This window comes from Solanum lycopersicum, chromosome 4 (genome assembly GCF_036512215.1).
Source record: "Solanum lycopersicum chromosome 4, SLM_r2.1".
Lineage (NCBI taxonomy): Eukaryota > Viridiplantae > Streptophyta > Magnoliopsida > Solanales > Solanaceae > Solanum > Solanum lycopersicum.
This window is the reverse complement of record NC_090803.1, coordinates 61074117-61100515: the sequence shown is the minus strand read 5'-3', so window position 1 is coordinate 61100515 and position 26399 is coordinate 61074117. Positions and strand designations below refer to the sequence as shown.

The 26399-nt window shown below is 33.4% G+C and overlaps 2 protein-coding genes across 2 annotated transcripts; both read right to left on the bottom strand.

Annotated features, from left to right (window-relative positions):
• Window positions 1-447: 447 nt before the first annotated feature.
• Window positions 448-19686, bottom strand: LOC101261809 (exocyst complex component SEC6). Its single transcript, XM_004237805.5, has 24 exons — window positions 19304-19686; window positions 18507-18545; window positions 18194-18282; window positions 18024-18114; window positions 17342-17431; window positions 17167-17246; window positions 16538-16630; window positions 15851-15877; window positions 15519-15626; window positions 15252-15414; window positions 14072-14127; window positions 13239-13347; window positions 12015-12155; window positions 11747-11926; window positions 10638-10721; window positions 10452-10538; window positions 8985-9029; window positions 6864-6942; window positions 4739-4808; window positions 4436-4523; window positions 4246-4335; window positions 1754-1870; window positions 1376-1438; window positions 448-872 (listed from the first exon to the last, which is right to left on the bottom strand). The coding sequence occupies exons 1-24, from the start codon at window positions 19430-19432 to the stop codon at window positions 741-743; spliced, it is 2250 nt and encodes a 749-aa protein (XP_004237853.1). The 5' UTR covers window positions 19433-19686; the 3' UTR covers window positions 448-740.
• A 2088-nt stretch (window positions 19687-21774) lies between these two features.
• LOC101261512 (laccase-14-like) lies at window positions 21775-26193 on the bottom strand. Its single transcript, XM_004237804.5, has 6 exons — window positions 25908-26193; window positions 25642-25793; window positions 24597-24841; window positions 24387-24515; window positions 22891-23835; window positions 21775-22152 (listed from the first exon to the last, which is right to left on the bottom strand). Exons 1-6 carry the CDS (start codon window positions 26007-26009, stop codon window positions 22022-22024), a joined length of 1704 nt encoding a protein of 567 aa, XP_004237852.1. The 5' UTR covers window positions 26010-26193; the 3' UTR covers window positions 21775-22021.
• Window positions 26194-26399: the final 206 nt, after the last annotated feature.

Sequence of the window (26399 nt, the reverse complement as noted above, 5' to 3'; positions counted from 1 at the left end):
TCTCATTGGCTAGAGCTTTATTTGTTTGGAACAATGATTACACCTTGATTTTAAACCAGTTGAGATCGACTATATTCATAATTCAATAAACTACAGTTTCACAACTTCCATATACAAGCTAAACTCAAGTAATTTAATATTAAGGTACGATCGTCTATCACCTAGAGAACTAGTAATATGAGCTCAAATAAAGTGCTAAGCTAATATAGCCGTCAAGTAATCATTTGTACATTTCTCAAATTTTGAAAGAGTGAAGGATCACCCCATATACGATTTGAGTTTCTAAAAAGTATTATATTTTTGTGTTTCCACATTTGTATTTCTTAAGAGCATAACTTGTTGAACATCTAATTGAATCCCTTTAAACACATATAAAGTAACAAATTTACGAGTCTTTATGCTACAACAAAAGGGATCGATCTGTTCATAGTTGAAACATTTCAAGAATCAAGAGAGAAGAATGAATCAGCTGACCTATTATTTAACAATCATTACAAGTAGAACCGGAGCGAGTGCGCTGTAACCCTAGCGGTTGCAAAATTGGTAGTAGCTAAAATGGTAAAAAAGTAATGAATACATATTTGGCAAAGGCAACTACAATCCGAATAAATGAGCTAAAGATAAATCAAATCATATGAAGACGGAAAATATAGTCCCAATCTGTACATTTATGACGGAAGGCATGTACAGGAAATATTCAGCGAGTGAAAAAACAAACGATTTGTTGCAGCAGCAGCTGTCTAGGTGAGCTTTCGCCATATTGAATGTTTTGCCGCTGATAAGGACTTCACCCTGGGAAAAACAAAACCTGTTTTTGGAGGATTTCCATCTACCAGAGAATTTACGTAGATTTCTTTGCATTCTTGAACAACCTATATCATAAAGAAATCCCCATCAAGAAAGCAATAAAGAAAAAACAAGTTATCTTCTCAAAGGCGATGAACATGGGGATGCTGTAAATGCATGAGATTCAAGAGCAATATCACTGCTCTGGAAATAAATGTCGACAAGGGATAGACAAATACTTTCGCGAAGTCTGCAAACACGGGTTTTGGGCATAAAGAACACCCACAACTGACAAGTTTCTGCTTCATACATAATGGATATATTTATAGCTAGAACGGATATTAATCAAAAGTATGGTGAAACAAGAAGAAAAAAAACGATGTATCCCCAAAGCAATGATACATAATCACAACTTACTAAAATAACATGATAACTTCATTTACTGCATTGGCAGTGATTTAATGTAGAAAAGAAATGCTAAGAGTAGCAACATCTTATTTTTGGTAAGTTGATGAGTAGACTTTCTCAAATAATTCAATTCTGTAATAAAATTTTGAACATGTGCGCCACTTAGATAACACATATATACCTCTTTTGCGTCTTTTCGTGGTATGCCTTCCCGCAGACTCACAATCTTTTCAACTACTTCTGGCTGCAATTGAGAATAACAATGCTCAATAACAGGGTTCGTTAAGAGACAAACTACAAACAATAAATAATGATTTTAACCAGCAGCTTCGGGGGGGATCTTAGTAGCTCAGTTGGTTGGCTTCCTGAACTCCCACCTTGTTGGTGAGAGTTCGATTCCCCACAATGTAATCCCCTCTCCATTTCCCTTTCCCCAATCCCCAAATTTCTTTTTTAAAAAAATAGCTGCTTCCACACTAAAAACTGAGATGTAGATTCATAATGATTCTTATGTTTTTGCAATATTTCTGCATGGATGAGAAGAGTCCAAAAAGCTTACCGGACAGTCTGGTTGCTGTTCTAAAATATTTGTGTAAACCAGTGTGAAAGTATCAGGGCTCTCAGATGAAGCAAGTTCTCTCAAGTCACTGAGTATCCTTACTCTGCTCTCCACTTTCTGCAGTGGATTGAAAATTTGAGATAAGTTATAAAGGTACACATCATGTACTCCTTGTCACATTGACATACAATGTCCGCCACAAAAAGACAACTTGGTAGTTACCAAAGTTAAGACAGCATATATATAAACACACACACACACACTGCATGTTTGTTTGATTTCAAGCACCAGTAATGCAGATATATAAATTTCAATTGGAAAAGTAGGATAAACTTATTCTTTTCTATAACTGAGAAATCCCCAAGGGCCAGATGGCGCGTGGTTCAAAACTCTGAGCATAATGAGCCTGTCATCTAACATTTTCCACTTAAATACTAGGCAATTCTATTATGATTCGAACTAGTGACGTGCAGCTAATCCACAAGCATGTATTGTGGTCTCTTTTCTTTTTTTATAGGTCATCACATGCCTGTGCTCTTATCATCAGATCAAAGCTCTGGGCAGTAGAATCTTTTAAATTATGTCAGGATCTCACTAGAATAGCTTGAGATTGAATTCATCATAATGATATATTAGATGTAACCTTATTTTTCAGTTGACAAGAAAATCATTAATTAGATGTAATACATCTAAAGACTAAAGGGGAGACAACCAAAACACATCCATTGTTGGATCGCAAAGAAACTATCCACACAAAACCCTCATTAACTAGTCCAACGATTAAAAGACAGCTAGTGGCATGTATTTACTGGATTCAGTAAAGTATACTCCTTTATTTCTTCCTAGTACCATGACTACATAAAATTTCCAATCTCTTAAATTGTCGTGCTAGTTGCTTACTTATTTTGACTCTCCTTTTGCTGTTAATTTCTGTTTTTTCTTAACATGTCATAGAGTTTGGTGCTTTATGTCTAGGCAACCAATATAAATACATAATACTTCTCGGATCCAATTTCAGAAGTATAATGTTCTCTATCCTTGAGGCTATAGTTTTAACACAGCACTTCTTGGTATCAATTTCAGAAGTATAATATTCACTCTATCCTTAAGGCTAGTATGAGAGATGATCCCTTGCATTTTTTGGTGCGTCTGGACAGAAAGAAACAATAGATGTTTTTTAAGGCACTTCTTCCCCAAGCTACATTCTTAAGGCAAGAGTTTTAACAACTCTTTGTACCTGGAGCAATTTCTCCCCTGTCAATTCCCCTGAAGCTTTTGTGAACTTTGTTAGCTCCTTAACTTTAGATTAGCCTATAGTATAGAGCTAACAATGTATTTAACTTTTCTGTGCCCTGTAATTTATGCATCTTCTTGATGCCTTCTAGGAAATCCATCATCTTATCCAAAAAAAAAAAAAAAGAATATCATTCTATCCTTCAAGTTCTATAGAAGATGTATTATAAAATATATATGACCTTTTCGTCTCTAAAATGTTGTAACCAAGTTTTCCTTATTTACAATTACATGTTTGGCACATGATATTGTCATATAAAGTTGAAGTTTGATCTCCAAATACCTCGATATGATGGTAAAACATAACTGAGGGATTAAAATCTAGTGGAAACTTACATGAAATAAAGTCCTCATACAATATAAAGTATTTCACAATCATTTTCTTATACTCTTAACATTTCAGACCTTAGTTATAGCTTAGTTTGTGTATCTGAACAAACATCTTCTTTTCTGCAATTTGGTCTGCATCTTCTTGATGCCTTTTAATGAAATTCTCCTTACTCTGTGAAGCCTGATATAACTTTGAGACACAACAAAGCTCTTGGAGCCTGTGTTGGATTGGCTTATTTTAAGTGCTTTCAAGTTCAAATAACTTTTAAGCACTTCACAAATAACTTTTGTCATTATTTTAAGCCAAGTATTTCTCTCGTTTGCAAAATACAAGTCTAGTGTATTTCATTCTCTCGTTTGCAAAATACAAGTCTTGAACGAATTGCCACCATTTTAGCCCAAAAACAAAAAAAAATAGCCTTAAATTGGCACTGACAATGGCAAATTAAAATAAATAAACCTTTGAAAAAAGTTTAAATTAAAAAAGGCAGTGTTCTTGCACCGAAATTGGAGTTTAAGTTCTAGATTAAGCCAAAATAATGATAGAAGAGACTGGGGTATAGTAATTTGTGACTCTTTTGTAATTTGAAGACATTAAACTCATAAACTAGAACATGAAATTCACAAAAAGGATTTGGCAAGCTCTCTAAAGACAGAAAGGCAATACTTATCCATATCTGAAAATGCAGAAGTAAATGGGATAAGATAAGAACTAAAAAATGCACACATTTGCTGAGATGCATACCTATTTGCCACACTCACCAACGAATTAAGTGCAATATGTGCATGAGTTTTAAAATTCCCCAAAACTTAAAATATATCTCAGGTAATAAATAGTAAGAGCTCAATAAGAAAGTTGTTGGGCTTACAGATACGCTAATGTACTCCCGAAAGAAATCCATGAGAACCTCTTCATCAAGCCTCATCCTCTCAATAGTTTCTTCTTTAATATAGTTTTTCTACCATGAGGAGACATAAAATAGTCAGTGAAATTGTGTTACAACCCAAAAATAAAACCTGTATCAAATAAATGAACCGTCAGGAACTTTTCAAATAAACCTGGGTAAGTAGATGATCCACATATACAACAACAGACTCCTCCAGGCAAGCCTCAACAAAACGCCTAAATGATCTTTCTTCAATGTACCTTTAAAAATTGTGAAACACACATGAGTTAAGGATATGTGCCTCTCATACTAGGATATCTCTCAATTAAAAACTGTTGCTGCCGCTGCATATGAACATAAAAATATTTTAATAGCTTAAATGAATAGGAGAAAAAAGAATTCCATGGGAGGAGCACAGCAACATGATCATGCCATTCAAAGCTATTATAAGAGTTAAGCACAGAAGAAAACTCACATCTTCACATCAGTGAAGTAGTCTCCAAACGTTGCAACTAGGAACTCGGTAACCTGTCCTTCCAGCCAATCTGAGATATAGAACATAGAATATTCAAGTGAAGGCTAGAGTTTAAAATTATCACAATTGACAACCTAAATCACTTGCATAATATCTGACTTGGATTAATTCATTGACAGAATGCTACACATTTTTTTGATAGGCACAAAGATAATAGAAGGCTTTTATTTGGTACAGTACGTAATGGTTAGACTCCTTCTATGTGGCTAGAAATATCTTGCTTCTAGCGTCCATTGCTAGGTTGCAGAACAGTTTATAACGGTTGCAGATCTTGTTCCTACCATTAATTGCTAGGCAAATTCCATAAGTTAGTTTCAAATTAATTACATCCATCTATTCTAGCTATCCCTTTATCCAAACTCAACATTCCAGTTTGACGAATTAGAATTAATTGTTCGTTGAACCAACAAAGTGTATTAGTCAAAAAGCGTTACTTTAAGCCCATTGATGTATATTCCTAGGTTGTAAAAGGGGGACAAACCGGGACTTGAATAAAATGCATAGCTGCTACTGATTGTATGAGGGAGTTGGAAAAGGAACCATGATATTTTCTGTCTTTAGAATAGTAGAGGAGTAGTTTGGACTTGACATGACTTTTGGTAATCAAACACAAATACCTAAGGCTCCTCATCACAAAACTGAACATTCACTTTGTGATAAATGAGAATGGAAGAGAGATAATCATGAGAATTGGGACGGGAGGATATTTTCTTATTCCTCTAAAGACAGGCAACTAATGTACCACCAAGTATATGAATACAGCTGATGAGGTTTCTACATTGTAAGAGAGATAGGCGTCCTTTCGCTTCTAACATATTAGTTGTCTGATCGAAAATTGTCATGCAACCAAGGATGAAAATTGTTGTAACATGTTTACAAAATAATTTATTTTAATACTTCATCCCTTCTACTATCATATTGCCATAAAATCTCATCAAAGTACAACAAGAAGCAAGCGTGTACTGCAGGTCAAAAATAAGTAGGACCAACACGCTATGAGTTAGGGATGACTTTGTTTAAGAGAAGTCTCTAAAATCCTTTCAATAACTTTTGATTGTGACATCCTACAATAACTGCCCGAGCCTATAGAAGATTTGGAATTAACAAGATGATGGGCAGAGTAACTGGCAGCCACATTCTATGAAAGAAGAAGAAAAAAGATTCTATAACGGGCTTTCTTTGGTTATCAAAGAAATGAAGGACATTTTAAGCCAAGTCACACAGCTAATGACTCCACACAGAATTATGTATCGTTCCATCACAAAGACCAACTTTGCTTATTTGTTTTTCAAATACCAATTCAAATTACGCAAGTAATATTTATATTATCTTAATTTTGATGTGACATGTCTTCAAAATAATTATCCTTAGAGTAATTTTCAGTTCTATGTTACTATTTAACACTTCTCTTACTCTAATATTCAAAAATGGAAGTTCAAAATCTACGAGTAATCTTCCCTTAGTTTAAAATTGGAAGTACGAACTTCTTTTAGAATAACTGTTGAAACTGTATATTTTGTCATGTGAAACCATGTATCGGTTTTTGTCTTGCAAAGTAATTAGAAAAATGGTTTGTGAGGAACAAATGAAACAATTGTGTTATTTATAACCTTGTGTCATAAATAAACCAGACCTTTCTCTTTTCAAGTAAGAACAGTCAGCATTTATATTTTTAGACACTAGAAGGAAAGATGGAGACTTATTTTGGAGATGAAGCCATGAAGGGAGAAATGATCAACTCATGCTTTCTTCTCTTCATCTTTGAGCAGATACTTCAATATATGAGTAATCATGACGACAACATTATCAGAACTATAAAAGAAGCAAATACATGTATACAATCAAAATAATCCAACTGGGACAACAATACAAAATGCTCAAGAAAATACAAGCAACTAGAGACACTGTATGACGTAAAATGATTAGAATCTCTTTGTGAACATAGCAAAAAGACAGAGTAGATCCAACAGTTTACACTGAAATATAGTAACAAATCTGAGATAAATGCTTTCAACAGATGGAGAGAAAGCTCCTAGCAAAAGAAAGTATCTGAGGAACATCTCACCTTTCTGATACAATTTAACGAGCAATTCCTCTACTCCTGGATCTTCAAAGATAACACTGACAGTTTGATGAACAGCTTCCTGCAATAAGTGAGAGCAGGTCAGATACGAGATATTTGTAAATGGAAGTCGAGAGTCTAATCCGTGAACTTTAACGCTCCCCATTCTTGCCAGCGCAAGTGTCAAGTCCACTACTCTGCCCCTTCTCAAATATGTCTGTTCAGACAAGACTTGAGACCTCTAAGCAACAAACACTGACAATTACGGGTCATTTGCACTAATGCCCCTACCATAAGTTCAGTTCGTTTCAAGACCTACAGGTTATGCCGTAAAAGGCATGACTTAGTTCCTACAAAACTTAAGCCAATAGAGGCACAAATTCAGTTTCAGAACCCACAAGCTATTTCGTAAGAGGCATGACTTAATTCCAACAAAACGTATGACAGACAAGCAATAGTTCTCTATCTTATGCCAAGCGCATTAGATACTTCACAATTATGCCGAAAAGGCAAAAGTTCTCTAAACTTACGACGAGTTAATTAGATACTACAAAACTTAGGCCAGATAAGGCCAAAGTTCTCTAAACTTATGACAAGCGAATTAGATACTACACAACCTGCGCCAGATAAGGCAAAAGTTCTCTAAACTTACGTCAAGCAAAAGTAGACCATCTATAATCGTATTTTTACCCACAAATTTTCATAAAATCAGCAGTAGGGGCAAAAATAAAGATCATACCAAAGAAGGGGCAATCTGAGCAAAAACTTTGACAATCACCTTTGATGGTTGTCCAATTTGGGCTTACCCAAAAAGGGCTTTTGGATTTAGGCAGTTGGATACTTTGGTAATTATTTTTAAATGCAGTGTGCGCCTGTGCGGCAGTGTGGGTCTGGTTTTATTTGTAGGGTTTGAGAGGCTAAGTCTTTGTTGTCCACCAATCCATCAATTATGCCCAAATCCAAAGCTAAGCAGAACAAAAACAAGCCCTCATATCCTAACAATAAAAAAACAAAAAAGCAAGCCTTCCATATCCATAAGCTCTGGTCCATTTCATTCCAACACTAGCAAATTAACTTGTCTTTTAAGGAGAATTAAGCGTTCCATAACGCTTAAAGTTCTTTAAATCTCACACTTGTCCCTTGTTCCCATACTAGCATGGAAGTCCCAAAACAGACAACAAGGACACCTAGAACACCTGTCAAACACCCTATCTAATATAACTAAAAGAAAATTATCAAGACACAACCTGATATAAATATAATAAACTAAGCCTTAATTTTAACTCTTTGGTATTTCCAATATGATATCATTTCCTTCTATTTTCTTGAAATGGAAAGGATGATAGAGATTTTGGATGTGTTATACAATTTTCATAGGCTACTTCAATTTTCTAATGCTTTGCACCTCAAAGGGTGCCTCAACGAATACATGGTCTTTAATATTGTTTCGGGAAAGAGACATGTCATGGATTTTACGATCCTTGACTTGAGACCTTCAGCCTTAAGCAATATTGAACTAATGCACCTATATCTAACTATAGGTTTTAAACTGGCTAAGTCAAAAAATAACCCGCCAAAAAGCTATTTGGGCTGAAATGGCCTAGAAAACAAGCCATAACCCAATCCGCCCAATTTTTACTAAGTTTTCGTTGCTTTATTTTATCATTTATAATTTTAGAACCTAATAAAACTATTTATTTTCTTTGTTATGGCTATATTTTTTGATGACCTTCAACCTTAAGCAATATTTTCTTTGTTATGGCTATATAACACATAAAATAAAAAAATGTCTTAATAATATTTTGATAAGATTTCTCATGGGTAAATTTGGACTACATATAAGCTCATTTTTATGGGTTGTAATAGTCGGGTCAATAACCCACCCAAACTTAGGGGGTTAAATGGGTCATGTTTCAAAGGCTAATTTTCCCATCTCTACATTTGGCTTATATCTAGTTTCCAGTAGGCCATCCCTTAAACTCCTCAATAAAATTGAATGCGGAATTAACTCTAGAGATTGTCGCAAAAGAAAAAAAAAGAATCAATCCTCAAAATGAGATAGGTTGCCCACTTAATTACAATATTATAGTCACATGCATCCATAAAATGAAGCCTTCAATATACCTTTGCAACCTCTAGAAACCCTTTGCAAGTGTCCTCAAAATTAACCTGAGAAGCAATCAAAGAACTTAATATAAGAGATGTGAACTTGAGTGCCAGAAATGCAAGTTGTAGCACAAACAACTTAGGACTTGAAAAATAATCACATTGACAAGAGCAAGATGTGAGTGCCAGAAATGGAACTTCCAGACCAAATAACTAAGAAGTAACAAATAATCACATTGATAAGAAGAGTTGAATGCAGAACTCTCTAACCGTATCAGACATCCATATTTCTTTGACAAAGCATTTCTGAAAACCATATATTCAAAACAAATCATAGTCTACAACATCAAAGATAGAACTACTTGCTGGTCTACATCAGGCATTAGCTGGTCTATGTACTAGATTAGATCATCTTAATCGTAAAATATGATAGTATCGAGCCATGAAGGTTGTACCACTGCTGCCGTGCAGAATCTCCACTCTCATCGACAATGAAGGGGAATAGCAGGAGTTGCTTGAATGGGGAGGCTTGTGAGAAGGAATATTTGATTGAAACATACACACATGCCCACACATTCACACAGAGGTATAGAAACATCATAGATGCTCATATTTCTGCACCCAACTTCTGATTCTTTTATGTTACATTGCCTCATGAAGTCATGATTTACTCACATGAAGCGGGCTATTCTGATTGTAGGTCCTTTCTGGATTAGTAACCTACATCATTACATTTGTTATAGAAGAGCAATGTGACCCGTTCATCCATTTTTCTTTGGCAAGAGCTAGTGGCAGAGGTTATATGACTGTTTGATAAGTTTTATGTACTTCACTTCATTTCTTGAGTCTTTAACTGGAAAACATTGGACTTTTATTGCAGAAAAAGGGTGGCGTTTTTTCTCTGGAAACATACATAATTGGTCGTCATATTAAGTTTTTGGTTACAGCCCAATGTCAATACTTCTAAGGTAAGTTTCTTTCAGGACATGTTTTAAATATTGCTCTCCATCTTTCTACATGGTATCCTTTTTATTGATAATTAATTTTTATGATCAGCAAGTATTTACCAACACTCAGTGAGATCGGATGGTTCATTTTTATCAGAATCAGAAGTAACATTTTCCTATAGTTATGGACACCAGTCCTCCTGTACACCCTTACTACCTTATAAATGAGACTCTATTTACACCTATCAAAAGAACAAGACTCTGTTCTCCTAACCAAGAAGTAAAAAGTAAAATATAATAACACCAGCAAGATGCACAAGACCACAGCAATATTTTAACAATAATAAGAACTAAAGACATTCACATACGAACCACCTTAGTCTATTATCTTTTTAAAAAAAAAATCGACATGAAAGAATAATATCCTATCAGATTAATCCTAGATGTAAGCTAATGGTCAAGATGATTGAAGACAAAAGGGCAGTAAGCACAGAAGATTTACGCAGCAGTCAAGGAGGAGGGAAAAACTAATAAGGACCTGCTCAGCATAGTTCTGTGGGAGAGCTTCAAGAGTACTAGAACTTAGCTCCATCGCGAGATCATAACAGCGAAGATTGTTGTTAATCTGCCAGGTGTCCATCTCTTAGCATAGTGGTAAGCACAGGGTAATTTAAAGATCTTTCTACTTCACAATAAACAGTTCAGATTTCCAAATTTTACAAACCATTGCACATAGGGATTCCAGACCAATTTCAGAAGCAGGTTCCTCCAATCTCTTCCTCTCAGCTGCTTGAAAATCAATCATTACCTGGAAAGCAACATTATCAAGTAATCATTAGAGAGAAATAAGAATAAGTCCCTTCAGTTTCTGGACAAGATTTTTGACGTCTGATCAAGCAGGTTATCTTAAAAACACACACATAAAAGAGGGGGAAACCAATAATCATCAAAACAAAAGATTCATTCCCTCCTTCTCTCCCCTCATCAAAGGATAGAACGGCAACTTAAACTGAAAAAAAAAATGGTTCTTCTTGAGCAAGAATATAAAAGATGAAGCATTTCAGGATAACTACTTCTCTCAACAAAATTCAAATAATACTTCAGTCCTCATGAAATATTTTCTATAAAAACTAAAAGTGCTTGAGAATCTCTTGTACAAATTTGTTGAGAAAAATTACTTCAGAAAAAATGCTGACAGAACCATGCACCATCAGGCCCTACTTCAAAGGAAAATTTTAGCAAAAAATTCCAGAAATTTGAGCTTCTCTTTTTTTTTTTGCTTAACACATGCATGATTATGATGCAATAGAATGCAAAGCATTGAAGATTTTCCCTTGTAGATGTATATAATGAATTAGCCAGCTAAATTCATTGTATATAAGTACAAATACAAGACAATAGATCTTTGAATCTTGAAATACCAGAAAAATTACTCCAACTACTAAAACTAGAGCACTAATGGAAGGATCTCTAATAAATAGATTAATTTCAAATAGAACAAGTCCTCCCACTCTCTGATAATAGAGTGCAAGACAATAGAACTTAGAAGCTTGAAATACCAGAAGAATTGCTCCAGTTGCTAAAACCTAATAGAAAGAATTCTAATAAATAGAACAAGTCCTCCCACACTGATCAAAAGGCAACCTCGAGTAAAATATTCTCAGTTAAGTATATAGGCAAGATAGTGATTCTCGAGAAGAAAAGGAGGAGAGAGAGAGAGAGAGAGATAAGACAGACTGAAGCAGAATGATCCAGTAATGGTGAAGAAGACATTTTCATTCTTAAAATTAACATAATATCTGTCCTAATATAAATTGAAAGCAACAAACTTACCTGAATGAGAGCCAAAGCGATCCTGTATAACATGACATCAGTGCTATTTTCTCGCACAATTTGCACCTGCTCCCCCAGAATCCTAAATAAGTCAACGGCGGCAGGTGTATATAGTTTCCCATCATCAGTCTTTTTAGGTGGCTGTACTTTGTCTGCCTCTAGGATATTCAAGTACCATTTCTATATTAGGAAATGACATGAAAGAGTCAGCATTATCTATGTCTTAAAATAATATGAAAGCAATAAAGATAATGAATCGAGTTTAAACCTTTGTTGTAGCTTGCATTCTCTCAACATACGCATTCATGAGAGGATCCATTGCACCACTCTCTGAGCAAACTTGAGCTAAAGAATCATCAACTCCAAGCTCAATTAGACTTTCTTGGTAATCAACCACCCAACCTGTTACCTAATTCACGGATTCAAAAACACCTCAATTCTGAATCATAGTAACATCTCTTGCAAAGGAGAGAACCCATTTGCTCACCCATAAAAAAAGATTATTGGAAGATGAATATCTTCATGCTGAAATGATGATGGGAAGTAGTTATAGCTAATTATGCATGAGCCTGGAAACTGAACTTCGCTTTTGCAGAATTATGTAGCTCATGGACACAGCAGCCCAGTTACCAAAAGAATCAGAAAGGGGGATAGGAAACCAAAGTGAAACCCTTATACTTGACTGTCTTTTTCTTGATAGAAATTTATTACTGGTTGAAAGAACCAAAACTGAGCCATGAGCCTATTAGGTGGACAGTTAACATGGATAAGGAACTTCAGACTACTGCCCCATGGGCCACAATTGGATACTATAGCACTACCCATGAAAATTTACAAGAATGGAAGCACAATCCAGTAACATTGAGATAAATTACAAGCAAGGATAAGAAGGTAAAAAATTGAACCCCCTAATTTGTATAAAGTCAAAATAAAGAAGCCCAGAAGTAGTAAAAGAAACAATCATATTTGACCAAATTTTGACTCGAAGCTATGAGCCTATGACCACAACATAGGGATTGATGTCAAATATTCATTAGATATGGAATAACTGGTTGAAATGCTTTTTTAACGACTTCCCTATTCTACAAAATTCAATATTTTCCAGCTTTTAATTTAACAACAAATTCTACTGCCAGCATAATCCTCAACTTATCCAAAAGAAAAGAAAAGAAAATGCCGATATGATTAAAGTTGTATTAACTTTAAAATCTATATACTCATCATATTATTAGCTTGGTCGTCAGCTTTCTCAACCACTGAACAAATCATGCCAAACTTTGACCTCAAAGTGATGAGCTTATGACCACAACATAGGAATTAATACCAAATATTATTCAGATTAGAGAAACTGATATATGCTTTTTTGTGACTTCCATATTCAATATTTTATAAGATCTCTATATTCTCTAACTTTTAATCAAACAAACAACAGAATCTCATGCCAAAATAATCCAACAGAAAGAAAATGCCAACATGATTAATATTGCATTACCTTTAAAATCTCTATATTTGTCATATTACTAGCTTGATCACTCATCTTTCTCAGCCACTGAACAAATCTCTCTGTATAAAGATTTACCATGAGCTGGAAAACTTCATATCTGAGACAATATAAAGAATAAGTTAGAATGGACATTTGCATATGGAAAAGAAACAGAAGTAGATCATGTGTTAAGAGATATTAGGATACAGACTCCTCTTGAGTTATTTTTTCCCTTTTTTTTGATGCCTCTGAGTTGAAAGTGTTGCATGATAAAGACCAAAATTCAGGCCTATTTAGCACAAGCAGTAGCTTACAGCTAAAAAAAGCTTTTGAAGAAAATTGTACTGACAAGATGCATGTGAAACTTCTCTTATCAACAAAAATATTAAGAACATCACATCATGTTGATCGACTATATAACATTGAGTAATGCAGAAAATTATACTTTAGCAGTCATAGAAAGCAATTAATAGCAATGAGAAGCATTTCAGATTGTGACTAATGTTAGAGATGAGAGTTTTTTTTTTTTTTGAACAGGTTAACTTTGTATATTACTACAATAGTAATATAATGGATACAACAGGGCCAAAAATTGACTTCATTTCTTATCCCCGGGACTCCTGATTAAAGAAGAGTTATTTTGCCAAGTAATCTCCAAAATTGAGAAGAAACTTCCAACATAGTCTCTGATGAATACAACAGACCCAAATTTGAGATAGTGGGAATGTCCTGAGGACAATCTTAAGAGTATGAGTAGTGTAGGAGATTATTCTTTAATCTAGTTGTTCCCGACAAATGGAAAAGAAAATGACATTACATATGTGTAAAGACATAGGACGAACCTTGGAGGAAAACAAGGAGCCACATAGTCATATATCTCTCCAAGCTCTTCTCCTATCTGAAATTGATGAGATTGCATGTCAAAACCAAAATAAGAAAGAATAACTGCAATTATTATGAGAATAAACTCATATCACAGCAAAGTTTAATTTTCCTCTACTTTGTCATTCATCTATGGCAGGAGGATGTATCTCTCACCTTGATTTCTTCCTCCTACTGTTTACAGATGTTCTTTCTTTATCAAGCAAAGAAACTAATGGGGATCAATTCCAAGAACGCCTTATCTAATCATCTTCTCAACAAATTTATGTGTTGATATAATATGTTAAAACCCATCATGACATGTCTTACGGAGAAAAGTATCTTGATTTTTTTCAAACCAAAAGGCTTTAAAAAGAAAAGCATGACATGCACCCCCATGGAAAGGGTTCTAATTGTTTACTATTCAGATAAGAACTCAATTCTCGCAACATATGTTTTATTTGTATCATCACATCCACCTTGTCTTTGATTGTTTACTATTTCACTATTTAAGGAGTGTAGTCAATTGTGCGTCTTCTCCCAGAGTTCCATTTCTCCTTAGTTTTCTTCTCATTGCTGTATCCCTTGTAAATCCTTTAAGGTGTTCCTGACCATTTCCTATAACTGATTGGGTGAGACAACAGCCTTGCAATTCAAGCAGTTCTTTCGCATGATCAATGATGGCAGTTGAACTCAAAAAAGACAAGATAACAAAGGTGTGCCAAATTGGGGAGAAATGATAGTCTAAGACCTACAGGTGCCAAATGTGTCAAATCACTCAATGTCTGCTCCATCAGAAAGCTAGTTGAGTCGTTAACAAGACATTAGTTAGGAAAGCGTGATATCAGCAACTAAAATGGGGCACGTGCTCTGGAAAGCTTGGTATTTTGTCAGAAAGATGAAGAAAAATGGGGACAATTTGTGTCAACATATATGACTATACATGAAAGGCAACGAGGTCCTTGATAAGCATCAAGAGTTTTGATAGAAAGACTTCATAAAAGATGAACATATGTTTTCTTTAACCATATCAAAGTCTACTTTAGAACCATTATCTTTCAATTTGTCGATTATAAAAACTGTCTTTGGAGAAGTAAACAGTTTTAACTTCTAAATGCAGGCAAGTTGAAGACGACCACATGTAAAAGCAGATATTCTAACCACTCTAGCTTCCTCTATAGCTGTTTTAAGGTCTTGCTCATCGAGCAATTTGTCAAAACGTGCTTCAACAGACTTCCTTATACTTTCATAACATTTGTCCTTGTAGCCTTTTCCCTGAGCCTTCAACTTCTGCTGTGTGAGATTTTTAGAAGAAGTTGTTTTTCTGCAAGCCAATACATTAATCAGAATACAAATTGATGACTTTTACATGTCTGATGCACGCACGACGTTAAACAAAGCACAAATCAGGCAAGATAAAGCACCTACTTGGCATTTCTTCGAGGATTTGCGACTGAAGCCATAGCACCACCTCCCTCAGCCTCAGCTGCTTCTTCTGCGAGTTGTTGATCTAGGATTTCTTGCATTTCAACAACCCTGATTAAGGGTGAATAAATTATCAGTCTAGATCGTGGATACATGTAACATGTATTGATGAGCATGAAGGTACTATACACTGTATATGTGCAATATACGTCAAGATTAATGGCATATTAGGGGCAGCTCCGACACAGTACAAGTACGTTAATTAGAAATGGAAACAAATGTCTTATTAATCAACTCAGCATAGACCATGAAAGTTTCCATTTAAGCTAACATACCTTATAGCACGGACGAGTGTTTGTGGGCTGCAAATTATGCCAAACAAAACAAATATCATAATCAGAATTCAAAAAATAAATAAATGAAATTTAAGAGATTCAGCACAAACTAGAAGATGCCAATTAACACGTGAAGAATAAGTTACTCATTTTTCCTATAAGGTACATGAAGAAATTAGTTCACTAAAAATTATAAATGACATACACAAATCATAATATTTCAATAAAGATAGATGGAAAGCAAACTAGATCTGTAAAAGTGGTTATAGAGCAAAGATTCAGAGTACAGAACCAAGAATAAAAATATGAAGGAGAAAATGAGAAGCTTAAAGTGATACTGTAGCTTTTGAGCTAAGTGATTGTATGTGGACAAACATGTAGGATCTAGGTAACAGTGCAAACATATTACATGGTGTTGTCTAGCCTAGATTCCTCGTTGCACTATTAATCTTGCAGCACTTTGTCTCCTACAGATTAAGATATGAGTGAAACAACTACAATATTTCATATATATTATCATTTGTTCATTCATTAGATCATTCATCCATCTATGCATTCTTTGTAATCATGAATTATGTACTTAGTAATCATGAATCACAAATATTAACTTCCACGAACAAGATTATCGTAATGCAGGCAGCGTGATTGGAAAGCTTGATAAATGATTCTTTAAACAATAAAGAATACCTATCCTTAGCCAGTTTGGAGAAATTTGCAATATGGGCCCACAGTGTCTTCTCAAACGTCTCCCATGTTCTATCCACATCTTCAAAATATTCTCTGACAAATTTCAGAAGTTCCAAATCAAGATGGTCAGATTCCAATGCCAACAAGTAAGAGGTTTTCTAGCAATCAGTAGATTAAAAGCATTTTTATATGTTTTACTATAATAATTAGCAATTCACTGCACACACAGTTTAAGTAGCATATAATTGTTCGGATGTCACTGCAATGTTCTTCCTTTATCTGTTTTTTGATATGGTATGTTGTTGGTACGTTCCGTCATCATCAAAATTTACTACATCAGCTATTGAGAAATTGAAACTAGCACGTCTAAGTTGACAGTCACTACTTTTCTCCATAAAGAGAGCTGCAAGCCCTCGACTGCAGCAATTCTGAGTGTGTTTATCCAAATTCCAACATGAATGGTTCAATTAGATTTTCTTGCACTGGATAGATATATCAAGAACCAAAAGCAGCACAGGGAAAATGTGAACAGTCGAACAAACTTAAAATTTATCAGATCAGAAAAGTGGTCCTTATTCTATGATTCATACCTAAACGAACATGCAGTTAAGTAAAAAGAAGATACTGACCTTAGTCTACCAACCTCTTCTTTATGAGACCCTGCAGCAGCTAGCGCGAACCTTCGCTTTCCATCAAGAGCAGTTAACCTCTGTAACCAATTCAAATTGGATGCACCGGACTATCAGCGCAGGACTAGGGAGAGAGTTGATGATTAAGAAAGTGATAAATCTGAGAAGAACCTACTTCATAGGTGTTAATTAGTTCCTTATCATCTCTAAGAGAATCCCGTGCTTCAGACGCCTCTACCGAAATTGACATCATCCCCTCCACATCCTACCAGAGACGAAGCGATTATATATGGATTGAGAATCAGTGAAGCATCATAGAGTACCAAGCTTTTGGACTAAACTAAGTAAGCTTTTGGACATGAAAATGTGACATTTGAAAACTACTATTTGAAGTTAAGTTGAAAAAGTGTATTTGGAGATTGAAGCTGTGTTTGGACATGAAGTTGACTTGAAAAAAGTTGAAATTTTTGTGAGGGGAAAAGATTCACTTTAAACTTGTCAAAATCACTTTTTCAAACTTGAAATTCATTTTCAAAAAATCAGTTCAACCATCAATGTATAACCAAACGTTACTTTGGAGAAAAACGAAAAGAAAAAAGTTCCACAAACAAACGGCTCCTAAGTCACTGTTACAAAAATAGGCACAACGCCCTATGAAATAAATAATGTTAGGTGCACAAGCAGAGTTTATAATAGCAGAAGTACTAGCAACCTATATGATAGTGTGCAGTCGACTGTGCAGCAACAGTGTAGCGTAATTTGATAGAAGATATCAGCTTGAAGGAAAAGGTCATATAAAATTTCACTTACCTGCTTTACCTAAAAGCTAGGAACAAAAAGCTACGAGCAAGACATACCTTCAGAGTAGTGTTCAAGTTATTCCTGGTGTTACTGAGAATTTTTATCTGGTCATGATTTTCGATTAAAGTTTGGCACTCTTGACAAAGCCTGGTTCAAGAAGAAAGAACTAAGCTCAAGCTCAATAAATAATGACATATGTAACTACAAAAGTGAATCATTATTATACTTTTCAATAGAAAGGAAGTTTTCTCGGAGCTGATTTATAGTCTTCTGAGATAAAGAAAGTGATTGCAGACCACCTTGAGCTTGCTCAACCTGTATTCCAGAAAATTATGCAGCAGCTAGAGTTTAGTATCTGGATACAGATAATGTTTCTCATATCACACATTTCTCTCCATGTAAGAAAAAATTACAAGGTGGAAATTAGAGCTTCAAAAGCTTTCCAAGTAAAAATACAGCAAAAAACAGAAGAAATTGCAATAGCATTATCAAAATATCAGAATGTGTCGTTTAAACATTAAGTCGAAGCATCCACATACCTGTTCAGCGACCATTGTACTAAGTTGTGCATCATTTGCCTGATCCATCATGAAACAGTACCAGATCATAAGTAATTGTAGTGCAGTTCAAATAAAGTTCAGACCACTAAGTTGAAACTATGAAGAAACAAGAAGCCTCTCTACAACAAAGCCACAAATAAACATGACCATGTGCAACAACATCAGCCAAAAATTGGACCTTCATGTTATTACAATGTGTGATAAACTATGTGAGGCTAAGAAAGCCAGTTAAGATCCATCAACAACTCGTTTATAATCACGAGAAAAAATCCTATTGCTTTTAGCAGGTAATTAGATCACTTTAACAGATTACCACAATATATCAAAAGCTGAAATTTATTTCATCGTATTTATGACATTTTCTACATTACTTTTAGATTTTCAATAAAGAAGCAACTGAAATTCAGGAACAGCGACTTAGTAACCAAACCTAAACGTTCAAAGCAACACATTTATGTGGCAACCAAAAAAGAAAAAAAATTGACAAGTCATCTGATACCAGATGCATAAGGTAGCTCTTAAAGAATTTCCTGATCACAATACATTTTTTCCTCAATTTAAACTTGAATTAAGAAACAATCTCCAAAATTCGTATTGCTCAATCACTATCTGCTTCAAACAGACTGTCAACAACTCATAACAGTTCCTCTACACAATTGAACTACAAATGACAATAAATTTCCCTAGACAGAACAAATAAAAAACTTCACAACATACTCAAAATTTCACCGTAAAACAAACAAAAGGAAAAAATAAGCAGTGGATCTATATGAAACCTGTTGACGAGCAATATAATCGGCTTTGATCGAGGAAATAGACTGTAAAAGCTCAGGTAAAGGCAATAGCTTAGCGACCTCACGAACGGAGGCTTCCTTCGCCTCAACGCCGAGATCATCAGCCATCATTTTCGCAACTATTTACAAATCTCACAGCTAAATTCACTGAGAAAATTTTGAATGTTTGAATTGAAATTGAAGATGGAGTATATAGGGATCTCGAAGGAAAAGACCTTCGAAGGGTTGATTCAAAGAGTGTGCATAATCCAGCTCGATTTTTCAATGGAGAAGGAAGAGTTTCTGCAAATCGGGTCGGGTTCCATTATAATGGGTTTCACATTTTGGACTATTCAAAGATGTTGCAATTACGTTTGGTAAAAGGTAAAATATACATGAGTTTCGAAACATTTAATTTATTTTTTTCAGGGCTAAATCCTTCAGTGATTCACTAAATTTAGCATTAATTTTTACTTAGACATTTAAATTTAGATACTTGAGGTAACGTGTTGATATGTCATTTTGAAGCTTTTTTACATTCAACATAAATATGATGGTGAGCGTTTTTCACTCGCGAATGATGTATGAAGTGTCAAATTAAATGACGATACTAATTTTTTTAAAATGATTCTTAAATAATAAACTATCAATTATTTTTCTAAATGATGGTCAATAGATCGATGACACATGACATTTCTTCCCAAATAATAACAAAAACGGATTAAATCACCTTTAAAAATCTTTAGGAGAAGCATATCTCACCCCACTCATCATCTTTCTCACTGCACACACATGCCGAAAAATATTTCTATCTCTTTTACTTAAATATTGTTCAATCCTTTAAAGATAAAAGATTCAATTCTACATATTTTATTGCTTAAAAAAATAATCTAAGATTCAATAATGAATTTTTTAAAATACAAATGTGTACATGTTCATAACACATTGTTAGAAATTATTTCATTTTTTAGTGACTTTTTATTCATCCCCAAAATTTTTATTTTTTTCTTCAAATTTCAATTTTTTTTCTCAATTAAATTGAGGAAGAAGGCATCATCCTTGGGAAATCTTGGGGAAAGCTCTGACGTTTGAAATCAGATTTCTCGTTTATGGCATCATCGAATATATTTCACCATGGAAGAAGTTCAAGCTTGAACAAAATGGTGGTTGAAAAAGTAGGGATGAAAAAGGAAATAAAAAATGGCTAAAAAAGAGTCTGATGCACGGTTAATGAGTGTGTCACACTCACTATGTCATATCTCGACAAAAAATGTTAAAATGACACATCAGGCTTCACATGAGGTGTCTAAAATGAGTGTCTAAGTGAAAGTTGATGTCAACTTTAGGAAGCCACTAATGGATTGGCCCATTTTTTTATAAAATGCTTTTTAAAGAAATAAATTGCTTTTAATTTTTTTTTTGTTTAGTATATAATGAAAAAAATATTATTTTAAAAATATTTATATATTATAGTAACACTTTCTCCACCTTAATTTATGTGAGTCAGTTTGACTTAACTTAATCAAAAATAAGTCATAAATGTTGATGTGACTATAACTCTTTTCACAGAAAATAAAATATGATTTTAAAGTTAAATTGTTATTAAATATAAAAATGTGATAATTATTTGAAAACAGACTAAAAATAAACTAAATCATATAAATTGAGACAAAATAAAACACTAAAAAATTTGCTAGGGTTTGATTTAATTGTGCTCCATAGCAAACGTTAGTTAAAATTTGCCAGCGTCTCTCTCCCAGAAATCTCGTTCACCACTCTCCATTCTCACTCGCCTCTCCCGCTTTATACACAGAAGTGTATAATTCTGTTTCTGTTTTGTATAAAACGAGAGAAAATTGTATATATATACATGCAAAAATATATATCTTCGTGTTATACACTTAATTATTCAATTTACGAACATTTTACTTCAAATATTGCAGAGAAAAAGGTCAACGAATTATACAATTGCAGTGAAATACAATTTTTTCTAGCTTTATACAACAGAAGTGTATATATTGTGTTTCTCTTTTTGTATAAAGCGAGAGAAAAACATATATCTTCTTGTTATACACTTAATATTGCAGCGAAATAGATAATGAATTATACAATTATGCATTATACAATTGCAGTGAAATAGGTTAGCGAATTATACAATTGCAACGAAATATGCCATCGAATTATACAATTTAGGCCAGCGAATTATACACTTGTATATATATAGCGAATTATACAGTTTTATGTTTGTTATGGAGCGCAATTATGCAAAGTTTGCTATAACATACAAATATGAATTTTTTGTTTGCTATATGTGAAAGTTGCCCATTTTTATTTGCCCCCATCTCTCAATTAAAAAAAAAATACTAACAAGGTAAATAATATAATATTAAATAACAAAATAATACACAATCAAATAACAACGATAAACTAACATGTAATATAAGTAAATAACGGAAATATGGAGACTCAAGTACTAACTTAAAACAAGATTTACATTATTATTATCATGATTAAATATAGCTCCAATAAGCTATATAAAATATGAATTTTATTACATAAAAAAAAAGAAGAGCAAATACAAATATATATATCCAAGCTATATATATCATAGTAATGAATTAATAAAATCAATAAGCAAATACATTTTTTCTTTCTCCCCTCGTTAGAGTATGTTCCAAAAATTAAAAATAAATTATAGTTAAATGTGAGGTATATTTAAATTCAACATTGAGGCATATCAGGAGGAGGAGGAAGCAATTTTTCTTCTGAGCCTTTTCCATCTTTCACAATAAATGCCATTTCCATTCCCCAACTTACGTGACGTTCTAAATGACAATGCATAAACCATACTCCTGTTATATTAAAAAAAAATACATATTATTAAATAAGAATTCGAACTATATATATTAATGACATAATTTAATTTAATTTAATACAGTAAATATTATATAATTATTTTACTTGATCATATTGTAATAAGTTATTTACCATGTTTTGAGGGTTTACAAGAATACATGCATGATATATTTATATCTAATAATAATATAATATAAAATAAAGCTGAGTTTAACCTCTAAAAATAACAATTTATGTATAAAAAAAAAATTGTGATTTAGTTGTAAAACAAATTTCACATTGATAAAATGTCTTTGTTTTGACTAGACCAACATGTTAAAGCACAAATAAAGTGCCTGCTTATTAAAATTAGCTCATAAAAATATGATGATACGAGTTCAACGTATCTATCATTAACTTAGTCTATTTTATTTAACCAATGAGAGACCTTATCATTGTTTTTGTTTGGTAATTAAAAAACATACATACTAAAGAACAAATAAATCAAAACTAAAACTTGGTAAAAGTTAGACCGATTTGGATAATGACTCGTTATGAAGTCCGTTTTAATCCAACTATCTCAACTCACATAATTAACTTCTGTACGAGTTAATAATTTGTTCATTTATTAACTCGTATCAAATTAACTAGTCAGATCTCGTCAAGCACACCTACTTTGACACCTTTTTAAGTATAGTAACATATATATATAACAATGCATACAAAGAATATACATGATCAATTAAAAAATATACCTGGATTATCAGCTTTGAACCTAATGGCAGCCCATCCATTTCTAACAACAGCAATAGTATTCTGAAGAGGTGGATCAACAAGATTATAATTCAAAGGGTCTTTATCTTTGTCAAAATTTCCAAATCCAGATCCAACAACATAAAAACTATATCCATGTAAATGAATTGGATGATCAACTCCACCTAATAAACTAGTTCCTTGTAACACAATCTCTACATGTGTTCCATATTCAAGAACATGAACCTCCGTTCTACGATCGGGACGTTGTAATTCCACGGGTAGAGAATCACCCGTAAAATTAAAATTTAAAGGCGGAAAACTAGGAAATTCATCTCGATAAACCCCTTGAATATTTTTATAATAAGCTTCTAATATATCGATACGAGGTAACACAAAGCTTATATTATTCACGCTAGCCGCGAATCGATCCCCGTTAGGTCCACTACACGATTCATCCTCGCAAGGTAAGGTATTTACGGAAAATGTGAACAATAAATTGGTTGTAACGTTTAATGGTACGTCAATAGGGTGTCCTTTATCGGCTAGGCTTTTTAATGACCTAGTGAAATTAAACGATGCGTTCGTATCGTCGAAATTCGGGAGATCGGGGAGGATGGGTGGTGATGAAGTGGAGTAATTTCCACGATACTGAACGATGGCGGTGGTGGTTATGTTGTTAAAATCAACTCCGACTACGCTATTGTAGGCTTTCGCGCCCATATAATAGTGGTTAGGGTTTTGATTTGCTTCGAGTAAAACATCAATAGTTTCACCCGGGGAAATTGTGATGTAATTTGACTTGAACGGTTTAACGTACGCACCGTCAGTTCCTACGACGGTGAGTTGGTGATTTGCAACGGAGAAAAACATGAGATTATTCATTACGGCGTTAACAATTCTGAGCAAATATGTCTTATTTTTCTCCACCGTTAGTTTGAATGTGTCTGTTGAAAAGAAAAAAAAGAAAAAATTAGTTATGTTCATAAATGATTTTTCAACATAATTTGCATCATCAAAACTATATATTACGTGAGAAAAATGAAAAAATAAAATCATATATAATCCATTGACTAGTTTGAATTTTACAATAAAGTACATATGTTTGAATATTATTATGACTTTTATCATTTCTCCTTTTGAATTATGCTAACGCGGTTAAGCTTTGAAAAGTAACACCCCTTTTATCTCAATATACCTGACGAGATTTATAATTGATATAAAATTTAAGAAAGTTAAAAAAAAAAAGTTGAAATTTTTAGCATAAGTAGTGGTTATAAATTATTTTAGAGACAAATCTAGCCTTCTAGTTATAGATTCACGTAAACTCAGTAGCTTTTGCTCAAACTTTATATTTTTATAAAGAAGTAATTCAGTAAATGTAACAGTCAAATTCGAAAAGCACAACATGACAATTGAACGTTGCCAAAGGAAATATAACATATAGATTTGTACAAAGATTAGTGTAATTAAAATTAATTAATAGTATTTGTTTTACCATTTGTTGAGCAAGGATATAAATCTCCTGGTTGACCATTTATAAGAAATGCATCAGATTTATTTGCATCTGCTCCACTTGTAAGAAACTCATTCACAACTGCTTGTACATCACTTTTCCACCACTCCCCTACAATTTAATAATAATTTTAAAAATTTCGATACCAATCAAAACAAATTAAAACGGAACGAGTATATTAATAATACATACCTAATATGATGGGAATTTCAGCAGTAGGTCTAGGAAAAGGATAATTAGTTTTATTTGCTGGACGTATAATAAGTGCACCATTAACAGTAGCTCTTGACCAATCACTATGAGCATGCCACCATAAAGTTCCTTCTTCATCTGAAAGATTAATCCTTTGACTAAAATTTGTTCCTGGTCGAATTGGACATTGAGTTATAAATTCAGGACCATCTGACCATGGATATCGCGGTTGTTTCACTCCGTGCCTGAAATTTTCATTTTTTTAGTATACTCGATCGTATTGTATAATGAAATAAAGGGAAAAAGAATAAATAGAAGTTGATGCCCCTGAAGTGAGAGGCGTATCCAGAATTTTGACGTGATGGGTGCACTATTATGAAAAGGTGAATCTAAGATATAAATTTGATCGGTTTAACATTTAGGTTGTTATCATTAAAATAATTAATATTTTAAAATTATAGCTCCAAAATTATTTTTACCTATCCAAACCACCTCGAGGGGTATATCCCAATTTTAGAAAGAAAAATAAACTCAGATAAATAAAAGATTCAAATTTATAACCTCGATTAGAGAGGTGCACCCCATTATAATCACGCGGTATGATACTTCAACTATGGGTTCATATATCTATATATAAATATTTAAAAAAAAATACAACACTATTATGTATGATTTCAGGAGTAAGCATGGGTTCACGCGAACCCGGTGACCCCCTCCTGGATACGCTTCTGTTTACGGTCCAAAAATTAGAGCATATATGTTCTTCACTCTAAAGGAAGACTAAATAAGGACATGTGGTGCAATCTTATCGGTCGATCTGATATATAATAAATGTCGGGTAAGTAAATAAGACTATGATACGTATATACTCGTTAGTGTAAAGGGTATATATGCTCTATTTTTTAAACAAGAGGAACATTAATGTCTCAAAGGTATGGCGAAGGTTATCTGCATAACATTTACGATAATTCGAAGATATATTTATCCTTTTTTCTATGATAAATTATAAAAATGACATGAGATGGTCACACAGTTCGATATTTACCAGTGGATTGTTATATTTTGTGTTCCATCATTTTGGACATTGACAACGAGGGTATCTCCAGTATTGGCATATATAACTGGACCTGGAAATTGGCCATTCACAGTCAAAATGTTCTTTGAGCTGCAAAGTTTTGAGTATGGTGCTTCTTTAATCTGCATGAACATATACTCAAAATTAAATTATTGGTATGACAAATTAGAAATATGTTAATTTATTAATCTTTACCAAAACTATATGTTAATATTAAAGATAGAGAGGCTACTTACGACAAATCGATGACGATGAACAAAGGCATGGGCAGGTAAAAGACCAAGTAAAAAAAGAAATACTAAAATTTGTTGAATAAAAATCTTCACTTTCAATCTCATGATTTTTCTTTTTGTGCAAACAAATACTATATACTAAATAATATGATATGAAAATGTGTAAAGGGTGTTAATGTATTTATAGAGACCATGAAGTTATCAAATGAGAAAAAGATGACAATATTGTCGTAGCAAACTTCAAAACAACTATCATTACCATTAATTAGCGTACAAAAATAGTTAAGTTGTTTTTCATTATAATGTGTATGGTTGTTTACTTTTCAAAAAAATTGATTTTTTTTTATTTATTATAAAGTCAATTTTGTAAATAAAGTCAACCCACTCCCATTATATTGTATGGTCAAATGGGTTAAGCCCGCAATATTATAGTTCCACCTATAATTTAAATAGGGGAAATCGTATATAATTGAAAATTAATAACCTAAAATAAAT

Bases quoted from the DNA above. Each gene is read 5' to 3' on its own strand.
- LOC101261809 (XM_004237805.5), bottom strand. From the start codon at position 19,432: ATGATGGCTGATGATCTCGGCGTTGAGGCGAAGGAAGCCTCCGTTCGT. The intron at 18,546-19,303 runs GTTTCATATAGA...ATGATGGATCAG, and splicing joins ATTATATTGCTCGTCAACAG to GCAAATGATGCACAACTTAG. The intron at 9,030-10,451 runs GTCCTTATTAGT...ATTGCTTCTCAG, and splicing joins CACAGAACTATGCTGAGCAG to GTTAATTTTGAGGACACTTG.
- LOC101261512 (XM_004237804.5), bottom strand. From the start codon at position 26,009: ATGAGATTGAAAGTGAAGATTTTTATTCAACAAATTTTAGTATTTCTT. The intron at 25,794-25,907 runs GTAAGTAGCCTC...ATGTTCATGCAG, and splicing joins TTCATCGTCATCGATTTGTC to ATTAAAGAAGCACCATACTC. The intron at 24,516-24,596 runs GTATGTATTATT...ATTAAATTGTAG, and splicing joins TGAAATTCCCATCATATTAG to GGGAGTGGTGGAAAAGTGAT.